The sequence below is a fragment of the Eptesicus fuscus genome, chromosome 16 (genome assembly GCF_027574615.1).
Source record: "Eptesicus fuscus isolate TK198812 chromosome 16, DD_ASM_mEF_20220401, whole genome shotgun sequence".
Taxonomy (NCBI): domain Eukaryota; kingdom Metazoa; phylum Chordata; class Mammalia; order Chiroptera; family Vespertilionidae; genus Eptesicus; species Eptesicus fuscus.
In genome coordinates, this window is record NC_072488.1 from 44,638,187 (window position 1) to 44,665,298 (window position 27,112).

Here is a 27,112-nt window from a genome sequence, read left to right on the forward strand (position 1 = left end):
TTCAATTATAGTTTACATTCAATATTATTTTGTATTAGTTCCAAATGTACAACACAGTGGTTAGACAGCTATATACTTTACAAAGTGTTCACCCCGGTATTTCCAGTACCCACCTGGCACCAAACATAGTAATTACAATATTATTGGCTATATTCCCTATGCTGTATTTTATATCCGCAAGAACAAATTGTAACTACCAATTTGTACATCTTAATTGCTTCACTTTTTTCACCCAGTCCCTGAATCCCCCTCCCCTCTGACAACTATCAGACACTGCCTGTATCTATGAGTCTGTTTCAATTTTATTTGTTCATTTATTTTATTCTTTAGATTCCACATGTAAGTGAAACATATGGTATTTATCTTTATCTGGCTAGCTTATTCATCTAGTATAATACCCTCTAGGTTTATCCATGCTGTCGCAAATGGTAAAATTTCATTTTTTTAATGGCTGAGTGGCCCAGGTGATTTGCTTTGGCCAATGAATTGTGGGAGGAAGTGCCTGTGCCCTTAAGAGGCATTTGTTTCTACTTATGGAGCTTCCTACCTCTGTCATGGAAGAAGCTTCTTTTTTTTCTTTTCTAAATAAAAATAATATTTTTTTTTATTGATTTTTTTACAGAGGAAGGGAGGGAGAGATAGAGAGTTAGAAACATCAGTCAGCTGCATCCTGCACCCCCCCCCCGCCCCCCACTAGGGATGTGCCCACAACCAAGGTACATACATGCCTTTGACCGGAATGGAACCTAGGACCCTTCAGTCCGCAGGCCGACGCTCTATCCACTGAGCCAAACCAGTTAGGGCTGGAAGAAGCATTCTCAAGGTAACCTGCTGGTCCCCAAATAATGAAAGACAGGGTGGAGTCAAGGCACCACAGCCAACTCATACACTGTAGCCTGAAACAGCCATCCCAGACACCCAGCTGGTGCAAAGGCAAGAAGTAGTGCTTTTTATTATAGGTCACTGAGATTTTTGATTCCAGTCAAGGGCATGTACCTCGGTTGCAGGCTCAATCCCTGGCCCCAACCTATTGGAAGTGTCTCTCTCACATTGATGTTTCTCTGTGTCTCTCCTCTTCCCTTCCACTCTTTCTATTACACAGCATTACATTAGCTGACCAAGAAAGGCAAGAACCAAGGAAGGCTGGGGAGCAGGACCCATGACTAAGGTCATGCCATAAAAACCAGTTCTGAACTGTTCCAGGTAACTCCGTTGGTTAGAGCATCATCCCAATATGCCAAAGTTGGGGGTTTGATCCCTGGTCAGGGCACATACTAGAATCAACCAATGAATGCCTAAATAAGTGGAACAACAAACCAATATTTCTCTCTATTTCTTCTCTCTCTCAAAAGCATGACGACAACAAAAAGCATCAGTTGGTGAGAATATTTCTGCTTGTTCCATTGGCCATTGCTACTGCTGAACTCTCAACACCACTACACTATGAATGTGTTCTAAGCCAGTACTTTATTGTGCCTATGAAACACCTGGGGATTTTGTCAAAATGCAGGCCCTGACTGGTATGGCTCCGTTGGTTGGAGCACCATCCTGTACACCAAAAGGTGGTGAGCGATTCCCAGTCAGTGAACATACCCAGGTTTTGAGTTCGACCCCTGCTTGGGCAATCAATTGATGTTTCTCTCTCACATTGATGTTTCTCTCTTTCTCCTGCCTTTCTCTAAAAATCAATTAAAAAATGCAGATTAAGTAGGTCTCATTGAGGCCTATGATTCTGCATTTCTACTAAGCTCTGGGGTGATGCGACCCAGAATATGCTTCGAGTAACAAAATTCTGAACTGTTCCTGCTTTAACCCTAAAGAGTAGCCGAGGCTGGTTTGGCTCAGTGGATAGAGCGTCGGCCTTCGGACTCAAGGGTCCCGGGTTCGATTCCAGTCAAGGGTATGTACCTTGGTTGCGGGCACATCCCCAGTAGGGGGTGTGCAAGGGGCAGCTGATCGATGTTTCTAACTCTCTATCCCTCTCTCTTCCTCTCTGTAAAAAATCGATAAAATATATTTAAAAAAAAAAGAGTAAAGTCACAGATGTTTTCCAGATTCAATGTCTTCCCCTCTTTTGGGTCAATCTTCTCTGCCCCAGTTTGGCTCAGTGGATAGAGTGTCAGCCCATGGACTGAAGGGTCCTGGATTTGATTCCAGTCAAGGGCATGTACCTCGGTTGCAGGCTCAATCCCTGGCCCCAACCTATTGGAAGTGTCTCTCTCACATTGATGTTTCTCTGTGTCTCTCCTCTTCCCTTCCACTCTTTCTAAAAATCAATAGAAAAATATCCTCAGGTGAGGATTAACAACAACAACAAAAAGAGTAAAAGTCACAGATGGGAGCATCTGAATGTGTGACCCTAGGTCACATGTCCATGCCCTGGCTGCGAGGTGGCAGGGAGAGGGATGATTTTCTGCAGTAGGTGGAGAAGAACTGTATTGTCCTTGATATTTGACAGGGAAAAGAAAGGAGTGGTTCTCAATCATTATTGTGCATCAGCATCACTTGGGGGTGGCATGGTATTAAAAATCAGATCCTGGGTGCCAACCCAGACTTCCTAAATCTTATTCGATGGGCAATGGGAGCTGGGATTCTTCATAAAAGAGGATTCTTCATATACCTCAGGTAATTCTGATAAAGGTAGTCTGTGGACCACACTTTGATTAACATGAATAAAAACCAGGAAACCTGAATTCAATCAACTTGTTAACCCACTCGCCTGAATAAAGGATCTTTATTGGTACCTATCTTTCCTCTACTCCATGAGAAATCCCCATGTTTCTCCTGTCTGAGGGTAATCCCTTCACCTGAATCATCCATCATCCTCTCTCATTTTATCAATTCTCTTTTGTTTTTGTTTTCTAGATTCAATGTCTTCCCCTCTTTTGGGTCAATCTTCTCTGCCCCATTAGTGGGCAGGTCCAGTCTAAACAGTCTCTCAGGCCTGTGTCACATTAGACATATGGTGAGGAGAGCAAAAAGCTATCTATTATAGAAGAAGGAAATCTTAATTGGGTTTGAAGTTTAACCATAAGGCAAAGAGCAGAAGACCTCCCTACCCACCCCGCACAGTTGAAAATCCCTGTATAACTTAAAATATGTGTGTGTGTGTGTGTGTATATATTTATATATAATTTTATTGATTTCAGAAAGGAAGAGAGAGAGAGAGAGAGAGAGAGAGAGAGAGAGAGAGAGAGAGAGAGAAGAGAGAGAGAGAGAAACATCGATGAGAGAGAATCATTGCCCTAACCAGAATTGAACCATGACCTCCTGGGTCATAGGTTGATGCTCAAACACTGAGCAACACTGGCGGGGTTCCCTGCATAACTTTTAACTTCCCCAAAACTTAACTGCTAATAGCCTAATATTGACCAGAGCCTTACCAATAATATAAACAGGATTAACACATATTTTGTATGTTATATGTATTACATGCTATATACTTACACTAAAGTAAGTAGTTTCAAGTGATGGGCACTTGAAACTAACTAACCTTGTTAGTTTCAAGTGCCCATCATACAGCCTGTCACACCGTAGGGCACTCAACCTTTAAAAATTACTACTGTGCAGGTTTGACTGCCATCGTTTTGCCCTCGGGTCTGGTCTCCCCTGGGTGCAGGGTCAAAATTCAGTTCTGGCCCGGCCCAGCCGAGGACCAAACTCTCCCCTCCCGGGAGAGGAGCCCACTCGGGGCTTTATTGTGAGCTTACAGTGCTGTGATCCAGAGCCTCGGTGACGGGGCCGAGGCGTGGCGTCACCTGCCGCTCCCTCCGCCCCGCCCCCGGCCTTCCCGCCGGCCCCCGCGGGGCGTCCTTAGCAACACGCGCGCTCACTCCCAGCCCCGCCCCGTCCGCGCGGCGCCGCGCGGGGCGGGAGGCGGCGGCGGTCTCTGCGCCTGCGTGAGGCCGCAACCGCCAGTCGGCTCTCGTCCCCTCCCCTCCCTCCCCTCTCCCCTCTCCCCCTCCTCCTCAGCCTCCGAGAGCGAGACGCCAAGATGGAGCCTGAGGACCTGCCTTGGCCCGGCGAGCTCGAGGAGGAGGAGGAGGAGAAGGAGGAGGAGGAGGAGGCCAAGGAGGAGGAGGAGGAGGTAAAGGACGAGGACGAGGAGGCGAAGGAGGCGGAGGAGGAGGAGGCGGAGAGCTTAGAGGAGGACGAGGTGGTGATGGTGGAGGACGTGGAGGAAGAGGAGCAGCGGGACCTGGACACGGACTTGAACTACGAGAGCCAGCCGGAGGAGAGTTCGGACGACTGCGAGGAAGACGACGAGGCCAAGGCCTGGCTGCAGGCGCACCCCGGCGGGACTTTGCCTCCGCCGCCGCTGCCGAAGCACCGCTACTCCGAGGGGGAGCGGTGCGGCCCGGAGGAGGTGGGCCTGGCGGGGCGGAGGCGCCGCGCGCGGTCGGGCAGGGGGACGGGTCGTCCCCGAGCGCTCGGCCGGCTCTCTGACGGGGCTGCCTCCCGCTCGCTGCCTGTCGCCGTGCCTGGCACAGAGTCGCGCTTCTGAAGGCTTGTGAGGTTCTGGCTGACTACGACGGTCGCACGGTCGCACGGTCGCCCGTGCTTCCTGGCAGAGACCTCTCTTGTTTCTCTCGGTAGTTCCCGGGCTTTCTGAGTTAGGCCAGGTGTTCAGAGGAGCCGGTGTTCCCCGCTCTTGCAGTTAAGGAAAGCTTCCGGGAGGAGGTGGGGCTTACCGTGCCCCGAAGGAGGGGAAGAGGGCGGGGTGGGAGTGGGGAGAGGGTGGTTGCCGAGGGGACGATCGTGTGGGGAAGACCATTAGGAGATTAGTTTGCCTGAGTGAAGGACACCCCCCGAGGGAGCGGTGTGGATTAGGCACACCGCGGGAATAGCTCGTCCCTGGAGGCTCCTCGCAGATGGTGCTTCTCTGGGCCCCGGTTTGTAGCAATAAAGGGGTCCCCAGCAAGTAGGAGAGCGACTTAGCAACGCACGAGTCTTTCTTTTGCCCCGCAGCTCCAAACAGTCTAGAAAACTGAAGCACAAGATTAATATGCAGTGGAGAAAGAGCTGTTTTTATGGCTGGGTCCTGAAGAGCCGGACGATTTTGAAAATACTTGCGTTTAATTGATTGCTTTTTAGGGAGAAAACAAGTTTGCTATGCGGTTCTGATATCAAGCCATCGTTTATTAAGTTTCTGTTCTGTGCAACGTCCGTTATGGGAACAAAACGAAGCCTAGGGTTTGATTGTTGAGAACTGCCCTTGGCCGAGATGTAAACTGCAGAGTGAAACCAAGTACGATGGGAAAGACTCTAGATAGACCTGTGCTGTCTGTGTTCAGTTCAGTAGTCACTAGCCACGTGCGTGCATCTTAATTAGTTAAAAGCAAAAATAAAAATAAAAAAAATAAAAATACGTACTAACCGCTTTTCCAGTGCTCAGTAACTACACTTGACTAGTGGCTACCCTATTGGACAATGCAGATGTAAAATAGTTTCATCATCACGGAAAGTTCTGTTAGCTAGTGATGCTATGGACTATTGATCATTAAAGAATAATAGTTGTTTTGCCTAGTAAGTATTCCCGTGGGTCTTCAATTCATTGAGCATATACGTACATTACTGAGCATTCCCCACTGGCCATGCATTGTGCTGGATGCTAGGGCAGCTTGGGGAACCTGTTCCCTATCTCCAGATTCATTTACATGGCACAGTTCTTAATCTTTTTTGACCTATTAATATATACTTTGTTCTTAATCTTTTCATGTGCTCCTAGGATAAAAACTATTAGTTATAGTGTGCTTTTCTCTTAAGCAACTACTGGATTTTATTTGTAGATATTTTATAAATGATAATGGTTTTAAGTTTAAAAAAAAATTGTTTCCTTGACCTGCCTTTGTCAAATTTGACCTTATTATGCCATTTTCATACAAGAAATTGGGAAGATTTCTATTTTTCTATGCCCTGGAATAGTTTAAGTAATATATGAATATTTCTTGCATGTTTGAAAAAATAATCATGAGTGAAACTACTTTGAGTCTGGATTCCTTTCAGGGTGATAGTCTGTATAGACTCACTTACTTTTCTCGGGTTCATTTTGGTAATTTCTGATTTTTCTAGAAAATAATTTCAGTAAGATTTTCTAGTTAATTGTAATAGAGTACTACATAGTATTTTTTTTTTTACATAGTATTTTTAAAAAATTTTTTCAATTGCATCTGTGGTTATTTCCATTTCTCAGTCCTGTTTTGTGTAATTATGCTTTATTTTTCCCTGATCTGATAGCTAGGGGTTTACTTATATTTTTATCCAAGGAAACATCTTGGATTTAATTTTAATTCTATTTCTTTTCATCATTTAATTCATTATTTCAGTTTTTATCTTTTACTGTTTCCCCAGATTTATTTTTATAAAATATATTTTTATTGATTTCAGAGAGGAAGGGAGAGGGAGAGATAGATAGAAACATCAAGGATGAGAGAGAATCATTGATCAGCAGCCTCTTGCATGCCCCCTACTGGGATCGAGCCTGTAACCTGGGCATGTGCCCTTGTTGGAATCGAACTGTGACATCCTGGTTCATAGTTCGATGCTCAACCACTGAGCCACATTGGCCGGGCTTGAGTTAATTTTTTGTCAACAATTTATTCATTTATTTATTGAATTTGTTGAGGTGAAATCCTATATAAAAGGCTAATATGCAAATTGACCGAACGGCAGAATGACCAGTCGCTATGACGTGCACTGACCACCAGGAGGAAGATGCTCAATGCAGGAGCTGCCCCCCTGGTGGTCAGTGTGCTCCCACAGGGGGAGTGCCGCTCAGCCAGAAGCCCTGAGCCAGGCTCACGGCTGGCAAGTGCAGCAGCAGTGGTGGGATGTCCGACTGCCGGCTTAGGCCCACTCCTCCTGGGGAGGAGGCCTAAGCCATCAGTTGGACATCCCCTGAGGGCTCCTGAACTAGGGTGCAGGCTGGGCTGAGGGACCCCCCCCCTCCAGTGCATGAATTTCGTGCACTGGGCCTCTAGTTGGTTAATAAAATTATATAGGTTTCAGGTGTACAATTCTACAATACATCATCTGTATGTTGTATTGTGTGTTCACCACTTTCAGTTAATTATTATATGTGGTGTGAGAAGAGTTCAATTTCATTCTTTTATATGTGGCTGCCAGTTGTCCCAACACCATTTGTTGAAGAGGCTATTCTTTCCCAACTGATAACTCTTAGCATCCTTGTTAAAAATCAGTTGATCATAGATATCTGAGTTTATTTCTAAATTCTTAATTCAGTTCCATTTTGAATGCCATGCCACACATTTTGATTACTATTGCTTTGTAGTTAGTTTTGAAATGGAGATGTATGAATCCTCTAACTTCATCCTTTTTTTGTGTGTGTGGCTATTCTTGATTCCTTGTAATTACATATGAACTTTAGGATCAGCTTGTTAAAAAGTCAACTGGTATTTTGATAGGAATACAAAATTTGGAAGTATTGTCATCTTAACATTAGGTCTTCTGATCTAGTATAATGGGTTGTCTTTTTATTTATTTAGATCTTCTTTAAATTTGTTGAATAATGTTTCATAGTTTTCAGTGTAAGTTAGGTTACTCTGAGTATTTTATTCTTTTTGGTGCTATTGTAAGTGAAATTTTTCCTCCCGTTTTTGGATCGTTCATTGAATGTGTATAAAAAGACAATTGACTTTTGTGTATTGATCTTGTATTCTGCAACTGCTGAACTTATTTATTAGTTCTAAGAGATTTTTAATAGACTCCCTAGGATACATGTAAAATACAAGTATGTATAGTTTTATTCTTCTTTTTCAATTTGGATACCTTTTTATTTATTTATTTTCCCCTAATTTCCCTGACTAGAACCTCCAGTATAATGTTGAATAGAAGTGGTGAGAGAGGATATCCTTGACTTATTCTTGACTGTAATGGGAAAACACCCAGTCTTTCACCAAAAGTATGATGTTAGTTGTAGGCTTTTCATAGATGGCTTTACCAGATTGATGAAGTGTTCTTTTATTGCTGGTTTGTTGAGTGTTTTACCATGAAAGGAGTGTTAGATTTTGTCAAATTATGCTATTAATTGGTGTATTATATTAATTGATATTGGGTTGCTAAGCCATTTGTGCATTCTGAAGATAATTTACAGCATATGATATATAAATACTTTATATGTTGCTGGATATAGGAACACAAATATACTAATTTACCTAGTATTTTCTTTTTAATTTTTTGCATATGTATTTCCAAGATACTGATTTATAGTTTCCTTGTGATGTTTTTGTCTGGTTTAGTATCAGGGTAATACTGACTTTATAAAATGCGTTGCAAGTGTTCCTTCTGTTTTTGAGTTTGAAGGATCAGAATTAATAATTTTTTGAGTGTTTGGTAGATTTTATCATATGTGTTTGGGCTTTTCTTTTTGGAAAATATTTTAATTATAAATTTATACTGTTTTCTTGCTATACAGGTCTACTCAGATCACCTATTCCTTTTTTAAAAAAAAATACATTTTATTGATTTTTTACAGAGAGGAAGGGAGAGGGATAGAGAGAAACATCGATGAGAGAGAAACATCGATCAGCTGTCTCCTGCACACCTCCTGCTGGGGATGTGCCTGCAACCAAGGTACATGCCCTTGACCGGAATAGAACCTGGGACCCTTCAGTCTGCAGGCCGACCCTCTATCCACTGAGCCAAACCGGTTAGGGCACCTATTCCTTCTTGAGTCAGTTTCAGTAATTTGTGATTTTTTCAGGTGTTTGTCCATTTCCTCTAACTCAGGCGTCCTCAAACTACGGCCCGCGGGTGTTTTTGCCGTTTTGTTTTTTTACTTCAAAATAAGATATGTGCAGTGTGCATAGGAATTTGCTCATAGTTTTTTTTAAACTATAGTCCGGCCCTCCAACGGTCTGAGGGACAGTGAACTGGCCCCCTGTTTAAAAAGTTTGAGGACCTCTGCTCTAACTTAACAAATTTCTTAACATTCAGTTATGTATGTTATCATAGTACAGATGCTTCTTGACTTTAAATTTTCAACCTTACAATGGTGGATATCTTATATGTTCAGTAGAAACCATACTTCAAATTTTGAATTTTGATCTTTTCCCAGGCTAGCAATATGCAATATGCAATATGATACTCTTGTGATGCTGGACAGCAACAGCAAGCCTCAGTTCCAGTAAGCCCATTGTAAGTTGAGTATAAGTTGAAAATGCATTTAATACACCTAACTTACAGAACATCATAGCTTAGCCTAGCCTACCTTAAATGTGCTGAGAACACTTACATTATTGGGATGTAGCCCCATCATAAGTTTTAATTGCCTTCCTCTTCTCACCAGAAGCAAGAGGCACAGATGGGCATTTTGTTGGCATGATGGGATGTAAAAACATAAAACATGATATTTAAAAATGCTGGCAACACAGTACATTGTAGATTATTGGTTACTTATCCTCATAATCTTGTGGCTGATTTGGAGCTGAGGCTTGCTGTTGCTGCCCAGCATCACAAGAGTATCATATTGCGTATTGCTAGCCTGGGAAAAGATCAAAATTCAAAATTTGAAGTATGGTTTCTACTGAACATATAAGATATCCACCATTGTAAGGTTGAAAATTTGTAAGCTGAACTATAAGTTAGGGATCGTCTGTATCCTTTATAATTCTTTGTATATCTGTAGTGTCAGTAGTCAAGTCCCCTCTTTAATTTCCAATTTTAGTAATAGAGTAATAACAGTATGTTTAATTTTGTGAGGAACTGACAAACTTTCTTGCAAAGTGACTTGCCTTCAGTTCTTTTGGATATATACCTAGAAGTGCGATTGTGGGATCATATGGGTCATATAGTAGTTTTGGTTTTAATTTCCTGAGGGATCTCTGTTCTGTTTTTTGGTGGTGATTGTATCATTTTATATCCTACCAACGAAGGTTCCAGTTTTTCAATATCCTGGCCAATAATAATAATAATTACTATTTTTAATAGTAGCCATCCTGATTAGTGTGAAGTGATTTCTCATTGTAGTGTTTAAAAATATATATATTTTTTATTGATTTCAGAGAAGAAGGAAAAGGGAAAGATAGAAACATCAGTGATGAGAATCATTGATCATCTGCCTTCTGCATGGTCCATTCTCAACCACTGAGCCACAACCGGCTGGGCTATTTTTAAAAAATCTTTGTTGTTGACAATATTACATATATTCCCTTTTTTACCCCATTGGCCCCTTCTAGCCCGCACCCCCCCCCCCACGCCTTCACCACCCGTTGTGTGTATCCATGGGTTATGCATATATGCATCTGAGTTCTTTGGTTGATCTCTCCCCCTCCCCCTCCTTTTTCCTCCTTCCCCTCCCCTCCCCCCCCTTCCCCTTGCCTTGCCTCTTCGATTTGACCATCTATTCCATGCTTCTGTGTCTCTAGATCTATTTTGTTCATCAATTTATTTTGTTTATTAGATTCCACATATGAGTGAGATCATGTGATACTTGTCTTTCTCTGACTGGCTTATTTAGCTTAGCATAATATTCTTCAGGTCCCTCCATGCTGTCTCAAAGGGTAAGAGATCCTTCTTTTTCACTGCTGCATAGTATTCCATGGTGTAAATGTACCACAGTTTTTGTGTTTTGTTTTTTAAATATATTTTATTGATTTTTACAGACAGGAAGGGAGAGGGATAGAAAGTTAGAAACATCGATGAGAGAGAAACATCGATCAGCTGCCTCCTGCACACCCCCTACTGGGGATGTGCCCGCAACCAAGGTACATGCCTTTGACTGGAATCGAACCTGAGACCCTTCAGTCTGCAAGCCGACGCTCTATCCACTGAGCCAAACCAGCTAGAGCTGTACCACAGTTTTTTATCCACTTTTCTATGGATGGGCACTTGGACTGTTAAAGATCTTAGCTATTGTGAATTGTGCTGCTATAATCATAGGAGTGACACATTCTTTCTGATTGGTGTTTCAGGTTTCTTAGGTATTTGTCTGTTTTTAGGTCACTACCATACTGTTTTAATTACATAGCTTTATAATGTAGTTTTGTTTTTTAATATATATGTGTGTGTGTGTGTATTTTATTGATTTCAGAGAGGAATGGAGAGGGAGGTAGAAACATCAATGATGAGAGAGAATTATTATTATTATTTTTTTAATATATATTTTATTGATTTTTTTACAGAGAGGAAGGGAGAGGGATAGAGAGTTAGAAACATCGATGAGAGAGAAACATCGATCAGCTGCCTCCTGCACACCCCCTATTGGGGATGTGCCCGCAACCAAGGTACATGCCCTTGACCGGAATCGAACCTGGGACCCTTGAGTCCGCAGGCCGACGCTCTATCCACTGAGCCAAACCGGTTTCGGCATAGAGAGAGAATTATTGATCGGCTGCCTCCCACACGCACCCCAACTGGGGATCAAACCCACAACCTGGGTATATGCCCTGACCTGGAATCAAACCTGCTACCTTCTGGTGTATGGACAGTGCTCCAACCAAATGAGCCACACTGGCCAGGGCTGATCTTGCCTATAAAAATATACGTATATAACCTTACAGCCAGCCATAAACTTTCTCTTACCTCTGCTTTTGTTGCATTCCATAAATTTTGGTATTTTTAAATTGTTATTATGTCAAAGTATTTTATAATTTTCCTTGTGACTTCTTGTTTGACGTGTTGTTTTTCTAAGAGTATATTGTTTAATTTTCATATATTTGTGGAATTTCAGTTTTTCTTGGGCTGTTGATATCTAGTTTCATCCCATTGTGATTGGAAAAGATAGGTGTGTGTGAGTTCAATCTTCTTGAATTTGTTAAGACTTGTTTTGTGCTTAATGTGTTCTATCCTGAAGGATATTTCATGTGTACTTGAGAAATGCATATTCTGCTGTTGTTGAGTGGAATGTTCTGTTTATTTCTATTAGGTCCAGTGTCTATAGAGTTCAGTTCCTCTATCTCCTTGTTCTTCGATATGATTGTTCTATCCATTATTGAAAGTGAGGTATTGAAGTCTCTTAATATCATTGTAATATCAAACTTTGTAATTTATGAGCTCTGAGATTTGGTGTATAAATACTTGTTCTTGGTGAATTGATTCTTTTGTCGTTATAAAATGTCCTCCTCTTAACAGTTATTGATTTAAAGTCTTTTTGTCTATTACTAGCACAGACACGGCTGTCCTCTTTCGGTTTCCATTTGCATGAAAAATTTTCCCATTCTTTTACTTTCAGCCTATGTATGTCCTTAGATCAAACTACTTCTCTTCTAGAGGGCATATAGTTGGAGTCCATTAACTTTTTATTTATGTAATCATCACCCGAAATATGTTTATATTGATTTTTAGAGAGAGAGACAGAAACATCAATCGGTTGCCTCCTGCACATGTCCTGACCAGGAATCAAACCCACAACCTTTTAGTGTACTAAATGACGCTCCAACCAACTCAGCATCTGGACCAGGGCAGAAGTCCTTAACTTTTAATATTAAAAACTGACTTAGGGAAGTACTCTTTAAAAGTTAATTTATATGTAAAGGCATTTAATCTCAGATCAGAGAATTGCTGATGACACCTGTTTAGTTTTGAAGCACTTATTTTAAGAATCCTCCATCAAATATTTGGGTTACCCTACTATCCAGAGGCAACTGTGGGAAAGCTGATCAAACATGTATTAGAAATTAATTATTTGATAAAGTCAAAAAATCAGGTAGACAATAAAAATGAGGAATTCTAGGAAATTTTGTGTTTCTTTAAAATATATTTTATTGATTTTTTACAGGAGAGGGATAGAGAGTTAGAAACATCGATGAGAGAGAAACATTGATTCAGCTGCCTCTTGCACACTCCCTACTGGGGATGTGCCCGCAACCAAGGTACATGCCCTTGACCAGAATCGAACCTGGTACCCTTCAGTCCGCAGGCCGATGCTCTATCCACTGAGCCAAACCGGTTAGGGCTGGGAAATGGATTTTTAAATAAGAACATCTAACATTTAATTTTAACTTTCAGGTTTTCTTTCAACTGATAAAGTGAGGGGGAGTGTTCTTTTTCTTCCACATTGTGTTAATTTCAAATTGCTAGTTTCTTCCTATTGTAGCATTAGTTTTCTACAAATACTAGAGGCCCAGTGTACGAAATTCATGCACTGAGGGGTTGGGAGTGTCCCTCAGCCCAGCCTGCACCCTCTCGCAGTCTGGGAGCCCTCAGGGAGTGGGCCTAAGCCATCAGTCGAACATCCTTAGGGCTGCCGCAGAGGCGGGAGAAGCTCCTGCCACTGCCTCTGCGCTCGCCAGCCATGAGCCTGGCCAGGGCTTCTGGCTGAGTGGAGCTCCCCCTGTGGGAATGCACTGACCACCAGGGGGCAACTTCTGCCTCAAGCATCTGCCCCCTGGTGGTCAGTGCACGTTATAACAACCAGTCATTCCACTGTTCAGTCGATTTGCATATTAGCCTTTTATTATATAGGATTCTAATGAATTGAATCCTCTCTTTGTAAGCTGTTATGAATCAGCTGTTTCAAAGGCAAGACCCCTCATGCTCCACCCCTAGCATTATTTAGCTACAGTGAATAACCATTTTGAATTTTCATTCTTTCCTGGAGGGCTTCTTTCCTGTGCCAAAACATTGGCTGAATTGTTATATATTTAGGTATTTCAGATTGCCAAAATGAGTGTACATAACAGCTTTCTTTGTTTTTCTTTATCTTTTAAAAATTGCCATCGAAGCAACGTGGGTGTGTTCCATGGTGCTCTGTATTTTGAGAAAAACCTCTTGGAACACTTTATATCTTAGAAACCTCTCCTTTTTCTCTTTAGTTATTGAATAGATTTTCAGTTAAGTTGGCCTTTCTATGATCAAAAACACCTTATTGTATGTGCTCTGTAAAAATGTTTTGTAAGTGTAGTAGCAGTAATTCTGGGGGAAAATCTGATGACCTTGGGTTTCCTTCACAGGCTTTTATATTTGTTGTTATTAATTTTTTAGTAGCATTCATCTTTTTAAAAAATATTTTTTTTATTGGTTTCAGATAGGAAGGGAAAAGGAGAGAGAGATAGAAACATCAATGATCAGAGAGAAACATGGATCAGCTGTCTCCTGCATGCCCCTGATGTGGATCAAGCCTGCCACTTGGGCATGTGCCCTGACCAGGAATTGAATTGTGATCTCCTGGTTCATAGGTTGATGCTCAACCACTGAGGCACATTGGCCAGGCAGCATTCATCTTTTTTTGACTCATAGCTGCCTGTTTTATAACAGCTTTCTTTTTTTATGGCCATTGTGTCTTCTTTCTTTATCTCTCTGAGACTCTGAGATATTCTAATTTTTAAAATGTCTTTTGAATGTGTAGTTTGTAATCACCTTTTTAGTAGGAGTGTTGTTTTGTTTTGATTTTTGGTGCACCCTTCTCTACCTGGTGTTTTGTGGTTGTCTCTGTCCCTTGTATCTGCTTTTTTAGGAAGAAGTCTAATATGGGAAGCTTTGGGTTTTTATTCTCCAGGGATATTGGGTAAAATCTCGAGAATCAGTCCCTGAACCAGAGAGTGACTTGACCTAGTTCATTTTTGTTTGATTGCATCTGATCTTTTTCATTTGCATTGTTTCAGCCTTGGGCAGCAGTCACAGCTTTTATTGCTGTCTTCTACAACTGGGAGAGCCCTGTTTCAACCAGTTTCATAAAATGAGCCTAACTTTTATTTTAGTCCTTACTATTAGAGCTAATTTCTGAGGTATCTCAAACATTAAGATTTTTATATAATTTGCATGTCTCTGCTTGCTTCTTCTACCTCTGGGGGTATAGGAAGTTAAGGAACTGCTGTAGTTTATTGAAAAGTATATTGAGTTAACAGGATAATCATAAGTTCAGGGAGGATAATAACTTGAATAAGTGGTTATGATGTTGAAATGTCATATATATGAAAAGGTTTATCAATTGAGAAATAAATTTGTGTTAGATTTTGTTAGTACTATATTTAAATCTGCTTTTGACTTTCAGGTTGTTCCATTGACCAGTCATGTATGGCAACAGTCATCATCTCAAGAAAATAGTAGAACACAGATTTCTGATTCTAATGTGGTCTCTTTGGAAGAAACAGCTCAGAAGGGTTCTGGGGATGATCAGGTATGTCTTATATACCTGGTAAACTGTGTTACTTTTGGTAAACAGTATGAGAAATTCTTATTTAGCTATGAAGAATGGAAAGAGATTAATTACTTTAATATTCCATTTCTCTATTGTTTATATGGGTTATCTATATCGATATTTAGCTTACTAAATATTAAAATATTTAAAATGCCAAACCTATTATATATTAACATAAATAATGTATTTTAAAGTGAAAAGTGACTATTTTCCCAAACAACAAAAAAAATTAATTGGAAGAGTGGCATTGCTTAACATTTTTGCATATTTCTTTAATGTCAGGCTTCATAGAAAACAGTTGGTCTATTAGAAAAATAAAACCAGTGGGAGACATATATACACCATATATATATGTATATGTGTGTGTGTGTGTGTGTGTGTATATATACACACATACACACACACTGTATATGCTCATGTAATCATGGAGAATTCCCAATATCTGTGATCTGGTGACTCAGGAGAGCTGATAGTATAGTTACAGCCTGAGTCTAAAGGCCTGAGGACCAAGCCAGCTGATGGTTTATGTTCCATTCTGAGTCCAAGTCCAAAGACAGGGGAAGACCAATGTCCCAGCTCAAAGACCATTAGGCAGAGAGAAGGAATTCTCTCTTACTCAGCTTTTTGTTCTATTCAGGCCTTTAAAGGATTGGATGAGGCCTGCCCACATTTGGAATGGCAAGCTGCTTTACTCAGTCTATGGATCAAATGGTAATCTCATCCAGACATACCTACTATAATGTTTAGCCAAATATCTGGGCACTCTGTGGTCCAGTCAAGTGACACAAACAATTAACCTTTACAACTAGATTCTCATATCTGCTTCTGCATTTATTCCTTTGGGATGTATTATTTTGGTGGAAGTATGTAAAGAAAATCTAGCCTTGCCCTAGTTGGTTTGGCACAGTGGATAAAGCGTTGGCCTCGGACTGAAGGGTCCCAGGTTCGAATCCGGTTGAAGGCATATTCCTGGTTGTGGGCTCGATTCCCAGTAGGGGGCATGTAGGATGCAGCTAATCAGTGATTCTCTCTCATTATTAATGTTTCCATATTTCTCTCCCTCTCCCTTCCTCTCTGAATCAGTAAAAATATATTTTATATTTTATTTATTTATTTTAAATAAAAAGAGCCAGAATTAATTAATTAATTAATTTCTTCCTTCCTTCCTAGGACAGTCCTTTTGTTTTTATTTTTTAAAAATTTAATAAATCTTTATTGTTCAGATTATTACAGTTGTTCCTCTTTCTCCCCCCCCCCCCCCCCCCCCCCCGCATAGCTCCCCTCCACCCGGTTCCCACCCCACCCTCTGCCCTTACCTCCCCCTAACTGTCCTCATCCATAGGTGTACGATTTTTGTCCAGTCTCTTCCCGCACCCCCCACACCCCTTTCCCCCCGAGAATTGTCAGCCCACTCCCTTTCTATGCCCCTGATTCTATTATATTCACCAGTTTATTCTGTTCATCAGATTTTTTATTCACCTGATTTTTAGATTCACTTGTTGATAGATATGTATTTGTTGTTCATAATTTTTATCTTTACCTTTTTCTTCTTCTTCCTCTTCTTAAAGAATACCTTTCAGCATTTCGTATAATACTGGTTTGGTGGTGATGAACTCCTTTAGCTTTTTCTTATCTGTGAAGCTCTTTATCTGACCTTCAATTCTGAATGATAGCTTTGCTGGGTAGAGTAATCTTGATTGTAGGTTCTTGCTATTCATCACTTTGAATATTTCTTACCACTCCCATCTGGCCTGCATAGTTTCTGTTGAGAAATCAGCTGACAATCGTATGGGTACTCCCTTGTAGGTAATTAACTGTTTTTCTCTTGCAGTTTTTAATATTCTCTCTTTGTCTTTTGCTCTTGGCATTTTAATTATGATGTGTCTTGGTGTGGTCCTCTTTGGATTCCTTTTGTTTGGGGTTCTGTGCGCTTCCTGGACTTGTAAGTCTATTTCTTTCACCAGGTGGGGGAAGTTTTCTGTCATTATTTCTTCAAATAGGTTTTCAGTATCTTGCTCTCTCTCTTCTTCTGGCACCCCCATAATTCGGATGTTGGTACTCTTGAGGTTGTCCCAGAGGCTTCTTACACTATCTTCAAATTTTTGGATTCTTTTTGCTTTTTGCTTTTCCGATTGAGTGTTTTGGCTTCTTTGTATTTCAGATCTTTGACTTGATTCTTGCTGTCCTCTAGTCTGCTGTTGGATCTCTATATAATATTTTTTATTTCAGTCAGTGTATGTTTAATTTCTAGTTGGTCCTTTTTCATATCCTCAAGGGTCTCGCTAAATTTATCGGACTTTTCTAGGAAATTCTTGAAAAACCTTATAACCGTGGTTTTGAACTCTATATCCAGTCATTTGTTTTCCTCCATTTCTTTCGTTTGTGACCTGTTTCTTTGTCTCCGCATTTTGGCTGCTTCCCTGAATTGATAGAGTAGCTTTGTGTGCTAGGTGTCCTATAGGGCCCAGTGGGTCGGCCTCCCCACTGAGGTGGACACTCTTGGTGCACCCCTTTGTGGACTGTGTGTACAGCTTTGTTGTAGTTAAGTCTTGATTGTTGTTGGTATCACTGGGAGGAATTGACTTCCAGGCCAATTGGCTGTGACGATCAGCTGTGTCTACACACTGGGAGAACTTCTGTGCAGGTGACAGCCTTATGCGACAAAACTTGCAAAATTGCAAAAGCCTCTTTGCTCAGCTTGGGCAGAGTCTCAGGGCGGAGCAGACAGCCTTGTCTTCCCATCAGCCCTGCCCTATGAGGCCCCTGGGTCTCAGTGTCCCTCGGTAATCGTTGCAAGCACCTCAGAGAAAGCCGCCCTCGAGTTTTGCCCGCTGCCAGACAGTTGTTTCTCCCCCAATGAGTCTGGGTTCCCAGAGTCTCTCCCGGAACTGGAGTTCAGTGCAGTCGGGAGTTTCCGTCTCCCTCCCGCTTGAGAAAGCCAGCCACGCATTCAGCAGTCAATCCTCTCTGTGCGAATGCGCCTCCGGACCTCTGCCTTCCGCAGCTCCCCCGAGTCTCAGTGTGCTTTTCTCTTTTCTTGACAGTCCAGATTCCCCCCTGTATGAGTCTGGGTCCCCAGGGTCTCGCCCGGAACTGGAGTTCAGCGCAGTCGGGAGCTTTTGTCTCCCTCCTGCTTGAGAAAGCCATCCGAGTACTCAGCTGCCAGCCCTCTCCACGTGCCTGCGCGTTTCTGTACCTCAGCCTTTTGCAGCTCCTCTGAGTCTCAATGTGTTTTTCTCTTTCCTTCTAGTTGTAGAATTTCCACTCAGCTTTCCTGTGGTTCTGGATGGTGCCGTTTTGTCTTTTAGTTGTAGTTTTGAAATTGTTGTGCGAGGCAGCAGTTTAGGTGTTTGCCTATGCCGCCATCTTGGTTTCTCTCCAGTAAAAATATATTTTAAAAAATTTTAAAAAAAAAGGGGGAAGAAAATCTGTCCTTACATAGAAATGTAGTTAGAAAAGGGAGGCTAACAAATGTAGTTAGAAAAGGGGATCACTGAACAGGGTTCACTAAAAGGATGTCAGTAACCCCCAGGGAGCCTCAGACCCCATTTTGAGAACCATTGATTTAGAACATAATCATAAACTTAAAAGAAATGGAAAAATTATGAGCAGATAGGGAAAAAACTCGTACATATTTGTTGGAGGAAAAATAAAGCCTTACTCAGTGATTAAATATTTACAGGTGATTATCTAACATTATAAGAAAGTGTCAAAACTGTTTTCCTAGGTGACTGTACCATTTTACATACTCCATAGTATATGAGAGTTCTAGTTGCTTTGCATTCTTTGAGCTCTTGGTATTAGCAGTTTTTAAAATTTTATCCATTCTAGGTGTATTATGGTGTTTCATTGTGGTTTTAGTATGTATTTTCCTAATGACTAATAATACGGTGCACCTTTTTTGTGTACTTATTTGCCATCCATGTTTCTTCTTTTTAAGATTTTTAAACTGATTTTTAGAGAGAAAGAGAAAAGGGAAGGGAGAGAGAGAGAAACATTGATGTGAGAGTGCAACTTCAGCTGCCTATTGCATGTCCCCTACTGGGGATTGAGCCCAGAACCCAGGCATGTGCCCTGACTGGGAATTGAACTCGCAACCTTTCAGTTCACTGAAGGACACCCAACCAACTGAGCCATACCACTAGGGCTCCATCTTTCCTCTTTAGTGAAGTATCTATATAAGTCTGTTCCCCATTTTTTTTCTTGCTGATTTGTTCCATTTATTGAATTTTGAGAGTTCTTTATATATTAGTAAGGCCCAGTGCATGATTAAATCAAGCACGTGTAGGGTCCCCTAGGCCTAACCTGCCATCCAGGCCATATCCACTGCCCCTGAAAGCCTAGCACGCTCCGCGGACACTGCTAGCAGCCTGCTCACCGCTTTTGATGGCAGGGGGTCGGCTGGTGCTGGAGCGGACACACAGAAAGGCCTCGTGCCGGAGCGGACAGACAGACAGCTCCCCGTTTTTGCTCCCCGCTTTTGATGGTCCGCAGCAGGACGTGGGCTTGCTGTCCCAGAGGCCCCTTCTGTCCCACAGCACAGCCATGGCTCAGACGCTGAGCTCGCGCCGCCACTGGCAACGTGAGCTCAGCGTCCCGCCGGCCCAATCGGCCACCCTGAGTCCCGCCCCCTGCGCCTCCCACTGGCCCAATCGTGGGCGTAGCGGAGTGATGGTAATTTACATATTACCCCTTTATTATGTAGGATAGATGTAAGTCCTTTATCAGATGTGTTTTGCAAATATTTTTTCCGTCTGTGTTTTTTCTTTGTATTTTCCTATCTCTCAAAGAGCAGAAATTTTAATTTTGATGGAGTTGGCTTATTGATTTTTGTTTTTTGGTGGTTTATACTTCTTGTGTCCTACCTGAGAAATTTTGGCCTAATCCTAGGTCACAAAGATTTTCTCCTATATTTTTTGTTAGAACAGGGTTTCTCAACCTTGCCGCTTTTGACATTTTAGGCCAGATAATATTTTATTGTGTGGGCTGTCCTGGGTATTGTAAGATGTTTAGCAGCAGTCTTGGTCTTTTCCCACTAGATAGCAGTAATACTCATATTTGACCATATATGTTCGGGTCTGTTTCTCTTGGTTTATTTGTCTTTCCTCATGCCAATATCACACTCTTAATTACTGGACTGTCTTGAAATTAGGTAGTTGAGTGCTCCCACTTTCTCTTTTTAAAAATGTTTTTGTTTATGCTAGATATTTGAATTTCTATATAAATTTTAGAATAAGCTTGACAATTTCTATTAAAATAACCTGCTGCAATTTTAATTAAATTGCCTAGAGTCTATACATTAATTTACAGAGACTTGACATCTTAATATTGAGTTCACTAATCCACAAACACAACAGTTTTATTTAGGTCTTTAATTTCTTCTTTTTTTTAGAGGAATTTGTGATTTTTTTTAAAAAAATATTTTTTGCTCATCTTTAGAGAGAGTGGAAGGGAGAGAGAGAGAAACATCGATGCCAGAACACAACATCAATCTGCTGCCTCCTGTGTTCCCCCTACTGGGGATCAAACTCGCAACCTAGGTGTATGCCCTGACCAGGAATCCATCGGCAACCTTTTGGTGCAAGAGACAGTACCCAACCAACTGAGCCACACTAGCCAGGGTTAGATCTTTAATTTCTTCATTAGTGTTTTGTTGTCTTTAATGTACCAAATTTAGCCCCCATTTTGTTAGACTTACCGGTACTTTTTAAGATTTCAATTTTCTGCCCTGGCTGGTTGGCTCCTTTAGAGTGTTATTTCGTGCCCTGACCAGGAATCGAACTGTGACCTCCAAGATCATAGGTCAATGCTCAACCACTGGTTGGGCTATTATTGACTTTTTATGTTGACCTTGTATCCTATGACCTTGGTAATCTCATTTACTAGTTCTAATAGTAGCTTTTTTGTAGATTCTTTAGGATTTTCTATGTTGACAATCATATAAACTGTATTTTTTTTTTGAGAGTACATTTTTTTTAAAATTTCTTTATTGATTAAGGTGTCACATATTTGTCCTCATCCCCCCATTCCCATCCCACACCCCTCCCCATGGATGCCCCCACCCCCCTGTTGTCCTTAACCATTGGTTAGGCTCGTATGCATGCACACAAGTCCTTTGATTGATCTCTCCCCCCTACCCCCACCTTCCCCTACCCTCCCTCTGAGGCCCGACAGTCCAGTCTATGCCTCCTTGTTTCTGGGTCTGTTCTTGTTCATCAGTCTATGTTGTTCATCATTTCCCCTAGATGAGTGAGATCATGTGTTACTAGAAATATACTTATAAGAACCGAATGTGAGACGAGCAATAATAGTTATGCTGACAGGCAAATGAATCAGTCTGTAGTGAGTTTCTTTCTGGACCAACAGTTCTTTTGAGACCCAATTTCAATGTCCACCAGTTCCTTTGTGTACATGTCGGCACTGACTTTTCAGCTCTGGATGGTGGACAAATGGTGGTAATGCAGGTCCGACTCCCTCTGGTTTGGTCTCGCCTGGTCCCAGGGGCATGGCTTCACCCGGACTCAGGGGCGCGCGGTCTCACCCAGACCTGGGACCCAGCATCACCCCGGCCCCGGGGCGCGTGGCCTCACCTGGACCCAGGGGCGCGTGGCCTCACCCGGTCCTGGGATCCAGCCTCACCCGGACCCAGGTGTGTGCGACCTCACCCGGTCCTGGGATCCAGCCTCACCCGGACCCAGGGGCGCACGGCCTCACCCGGACCCGGGATCCAGCGGGGCTTCGTCTTCTTGATCCCAATTCCTGTCGGTCAATTCCCTCTCAGCAATTCCTTCGGCCATTTTCTCAAAGCTCCGGGGCGGCTGCTGTGGAATTCGTTGGGCAGCGGGCTTGGCGAAGCTCCTGTGCGCCCGGTGCGCGGCGGCGGGCTGGTCCGAGGTCGTTGTGGCGGCACTCGGGTCTGCAGCGGCGACCAGTTGCCAGGCGAGCGCTCCTGGATCCAGGACCCAGCGGTGCCTTGTCTTCCCGATCCCAACTCTCATCGGTCAATTCCTTCTCTGCAATTCCTCTGGCCATTTTCTCAAAGCTCCGGGGCGGCTGCCACGGAACTCGCTGGGCAGCGGGCTCGGCGAAGCTCTGGTGCGCCTGGTGCGTGGTGGCGGGCTGGTGCAGGGTTGCTGCGTCGGCGCTCGGGTCTGCAGCGGTGGCCGGTCGCTGGGCGTGCGTACCTGGCTGCTTCCGGGGTGCTGAGATTCTCAAAGGACTTGGAGGTCAGCAAGCGCGGGGTCTCCCACCCCATGTCTCCCAGGGGCTCGTCTGTCCGTGCTCGGCAGCGAGTGGAGCCGTCCCCTCAGCCGGAGACCGCCGGGGGAACTGTGCTGAGCACGTTCCAGGCCGCCATTGTGTCGCCAGAGCCGTAGTTCTTAAAGTGTGATCTTCGGCTCACCGGCATCAGCATCATCCCGCGTACCCCTCTCTTTTATTCTAGTTGTAGAGCATCTGCTCAGCCAGCCCTCCGGTGGTTCTGGATGGTGTCTGCTCTGTTTTCCTGTTGTAGTTTCAAAATTGTTGTGGTAGGCAACAATCAGGCGTCCGCCCTATGCCTCCATCTTGGTCCTCCTTTGTGTAGTTAAGTCTTGATTGTTGTTGGTGTCACTAGGAGGAATTTTCCTCCAGGCCAATTGGCTGTGAGGACCTGCTGTATCTATAAAGGAAGAGTTGCTGTGCAGGAGACACGTTTATGGGCCGGGACTTGTTCCAGTAGGGCTTTGGCGCTCACTGAGTCTGCCTCTTGAATGTGTCCCTTATGCGAGTGGTTGAAATCTGGTGTCGTCACACCGACCACTAGATGCCCTCGTTTCTGGGTCTCCAATGGGGTGCAGGTCAGCTACTGTCTGAGGCCACTCAGCAGGAGTTACAGCAAAAACTGCAGTTTTCTCCTCTTGCTTGAGTGGTTTTGGAGCAGTCTAACTGGAACTGCAGTTTATTTGGTTAAGCTGCCACAGAACAGGCCATTTATATGCAAAAGCTGCTGTTTGGAGCCTGGGCGGGTTTGTAGAATGTGCGGGGCGGGTCTCAGGGCGGGGCGGGGCGGGGGGCGGGGCGGGGTCTCAGGGCGTCACTAGGCTAGGGCGTGGCAAACAGCAATGGCTGCAGGTCTGCTTTTTCTGCCTTTCCGCGTTTCCAAGTCCCCTCCTTCCGTGCTCCCGCACAGTAAACACTGCTTGCTGGGCGCACCTCTGCAAGAAAGTCACTCTCACTTTCCGACACGATGGCCGAGAGTCTGGCTTCTCCCCGTAGGTGTCTGGGTCTGCCGCGTGTCCCCAGAAACTGGATTTCAGAGTGATGGGGAGCTTATCTCCCTTAGGGTTGGAAAAAAAGCCGCACGTCCCTTCACCCGCCAACTGCCGAATTCACGCACCTCCGTACCTCAGCCCTTCCACGTTTGTTCTTTCTTTTTCCTTCTTAGTTGTAAATCTACCATTCAGCCAGCTCTCCTGTGGTTCTGGGTGGTAGACGCTTTGTCTTTTAGTTGTATTTTTGAAATTGTTGTGCGCGGCGCAGTTTATTTGTTTAACTTTGCCACCATCTTGGTTCTCCTATTTTGTGTGTGACTCGACTGGTTAGAATCGGTAGCAGCTCGAGAAAAAAGCAAGCAAGTGCAAAGGGTTAATATACAGATTACTGTTGAAAAACAGGTTTGAACTGTGTCGGTTCACTTATACATGTTATTTTTTAAAATTATTTATTTAAATTTTTATTGATATCAGAGAAGAAGGGAGAGGGATAGAGAGATAGAAACATCAATAATGAGGGAGAGTCGTTGATCAGCTGCCTCCTGCATGCCCCACACTGGGGATCGAGCCTGAAACCTGGGCATGTGCCCTGACCAGGAATCGAGCCAGTGACCTTTTGGTTCATGGGTTGATGCTCAACCACTGGGCACACACCAGCTGGGCAGAATTTTTTCATAAATATCTGTACTGTTTTTGACCCATGGTTGAGAGTTCTTCCATGCAAAGGACTGAGTGTATGCATTGACCTATGCCATTTTATATAGAGACTTGATCATCTATAGATTTTGGTAGCCACAGGGATCCTGGAACCAATCCCCTGTGAGTACTGAGGTTAGTTAAGTTTTGGGGGAGTCAGAAGTCATAGCAGATTTTCAACTGCACATAGGGGTTGGTGCCTCTAATCCTCGGGTATTGTTTAAGGGTCAACTTCATGCTCTATATCACCGAGTAGGATCAACTTGTTCTTCTACTTGATCTACTTTGTGTTCTGATCTCAACTCTGAAAGCAAGTGTTACCGACAATGTTTATGTAGCTGAGTAGAGTGAACACTTTTCTGTCTTCATCTTAGGTGCATGCAATAGCTAGCATTTGATACTGTTAACTATTCATACATTCTAAAAATAATTTCTTGGCTCCTCCTGGTTTTCTTTCTACTCCTCTGCCTATTTATTCTTTTTCAGTTTTCTTTGCTGCTTTATCTTCCCCTTTAAACCCCAGAATCAAAGATTGCAAGCTGTGGAACTGAATATGACCCAAATGTAGTTTGCAGAAACATTTTTTGGCACAATGTTTTAAAATTTTTGAAATGGAACATTTAAAGTGTGTGTGCAGTGCATAGTTGGCTACAAGTCCCATCACTCTCTAGTTCCAGGCAGATTTACTGAATTCTGTTTACCTCCCTATCCAGTACACATTTGAGTTTTCTTCCTTCTGCTTGAAGTGTTGGGATGTTATGGTTCTCATCTAGATCCAGAGCTTTATACTTAAATATCCCAAATTTATATGTCCAGTTTTACACTCAACTTCTTATGTGCCCTTCCTGCACACAAATGTCAAAATATTTAGAGATTTAAAGGCCTTTTGGTACTGATTGAAAAGGTATTATACAAGGACTCATTGTGTGATAGAAACATAGCAACAAAATACGTAGAAATAAAAGGAATGCTGAACAGAGATTTTTAAAAATCCTCCTATATAATAAAAGCCTAATATGCTAAGTGTCCAGTCAGCCGTTCAACCAATCAAAGCGGAATATGCTAATGATATGCTAAGGCCACTCAACTGCTTTGGGACTGAGCCAGATGAGCGAGATGGGCTGGACACACCCTGGAGCCCTCCTGCAATCCCTCCTCGGCTGGCCAACCTCCCGTGTTTCTCCCCAGCCCCGATCTGCCACTGGTGGGGTCCCTTTGCCTGACCTGCACCCTCTCCCAATCTGGCTGAGCCTCCCCTCCCCCCCGCCGCCGCCCCCAGGCAGGAATTTCGGGCCTGTAGTATTTTATAATAGGAAATCATTCAAGTGTCTTTGCATGGGGAGAGAAATGATTCATAGAGAATGAAAGTGGGAGGATCATATATAGGAAGCAAATAAAAAAAATTGGCGTGAGATGGGAATGCCTTTTTTAATATATTTTTTTGATTTCATAGAGCAAGGGAGAGGGGAGAGATTTTTTAATTGTTGACACTATTACAATAAATTTATATTGTAACATTACCTTTCTTATTTGGCAGTGGTAAATACATTGGTAGAAACATCAATGATGAGAGAGAATCATTGATTGGCTGCCTCCTGCACACCCCCTACTGGGGATTGAGTCTGCAACTGGGGCACGTGCCCTTGACTGGAATTGAACCCGAGACCCTTAAGTCCGCAGGTCAACACTCTATCCACTGAGCCAAACTAGCTAGGGCTGATTAATCTAGTTTTGTTTTGTTTATCCTCACCCAATGATATTTTTTCGTTGGTTGCTTTAGAGAGAGTGAAAGGAAGGGAGGGAGGAATGCAGAGAGAGACAGAGAAACATTGATATGAGAGAGACACTTCAATTGGTTGCGTCCTACCCCCCCCCCACCCCCCACCCCCGTACACCCCCAACTGGGATTGAATCTGCAACCCAGGTACCTGCCCTTGACTGGGAATTGAACCGAGACCCTCAGGTGCACGGGCTGATGCTTTAACCACCACCACCAGTCCTGCACTAGATGGCATAGGTGCTCATTAATTTTAATACAACTATATATGACAATATGTTAAAGACTGCTAGCAAACATGATTAAAAGTTTGATCTACCACTGCCAAATAAGAAAGGTAATGTTACAATATAAATTTATTGTAATAGTGTCAACAATTAAAAAAGAAATAAAATAGTCCTGGCTAGCGTGGTTAAGTGGTTAGAGCGTGGGCCTGCACACTGAGTCTCAGGTTTGATTCCATTTCAAGGGCACTTACCTGGGTTGCAGGTTCAGTCCCTGGCCTGAGTCAGGGCTTGTGCTGGAGGCAGTCAGTCAATGTGTGTCTCTCACATCGATGTTTGTCTCTCTTTTTCTCTCCCTCCTTTCCGAAACTCTCTCTAAAAATCAATGGAAAAAATATCCTCATGCTCTTTCTGGTTTGGCTCAGTGGATAGAATGTCAGCCTGTGGGCTGAAGGGTCCTGGGTTTGATTCTGGTCAAGGGCACATGCCTGGGTTGCAAGCTCGATCCCCAGTAGGGGGTGTGCAGGAGGTGGCCAATCAATGATTCTCTCTTATCATTGATGTTTCTATCTCTCTCTTCCTCTTCCATCCTCTCTGAAAAAAGAAAAAAAAAAGATAAACAACTATCCACTACCTTATATCAGTGTTACAATTATATACTGAGAAAAGAATGGAGAGAAATATTCTAAAATATTAACATTACTTATCTATGGCTTATGGGATTATGGAACATAAACCTTTGACGTTCCAAAATATCTCATTCCCTTCTATACTGAATAAATTAGTCAAATATATAGCATCAAATTGCTATCAGAACATGTTTTTTACATTTTAATACCTGAAAATAAAAGAAATATGAGAATGGTTAATTTTAATTTTTTTTCTTTTGAAAGCACTCAATTCTACAAGGAATAGTCCAATAAAGGGATTTAAAGCAGGGGTATTCCAGTCATATTGTGACTCTCATTACAACATCTCTAGTGCCTGATACATCTCTCAGCCCTTGACCATGGTTTGAGCCTGGTCCCAGTTTATTTCTCACTACTGCTAAGAGATGTATCTATTT

The 27,112-nt window shown here is 42.8% G+C and overlaps 1 protein-coding gene across 5 annotated transcripts in view; it reads left to right on the forward strand.

The window, feature by feature from the left end:
- Positions 1-3,919: 3,919 nt before the first annotated feature.
- ALMS1 (ALMS1 centrosome and basal body associated protein) overlaps positions 3,920-27,112 on the forward strand; it is a 147,212-nt gene continuing 124,019 nt past the window's right edge. Inside the window, exons 1-2 of one of the 5 annotated variants that reach the window (XM_054728597.1) lie at positions 3,920-4,366; positions 14,951-15,076. In XM_054728597.1, coding sequence (XP_054584572.1) covers positions 3,995-4,366; positions 14,951-15,076 — 498 coding nt within the window. In that variant the 5' untranslated portion in view covers positions 3,920-3,994. The remainder of the gene's footprint in view (positions 4,367-14,950; positions 15,077-27,112) is intronic. The other 4 variants (XM_054728593.1, XM_054728596.1, XM_054728594.1 and 1 more) reach the window with 4 other exon arrangements.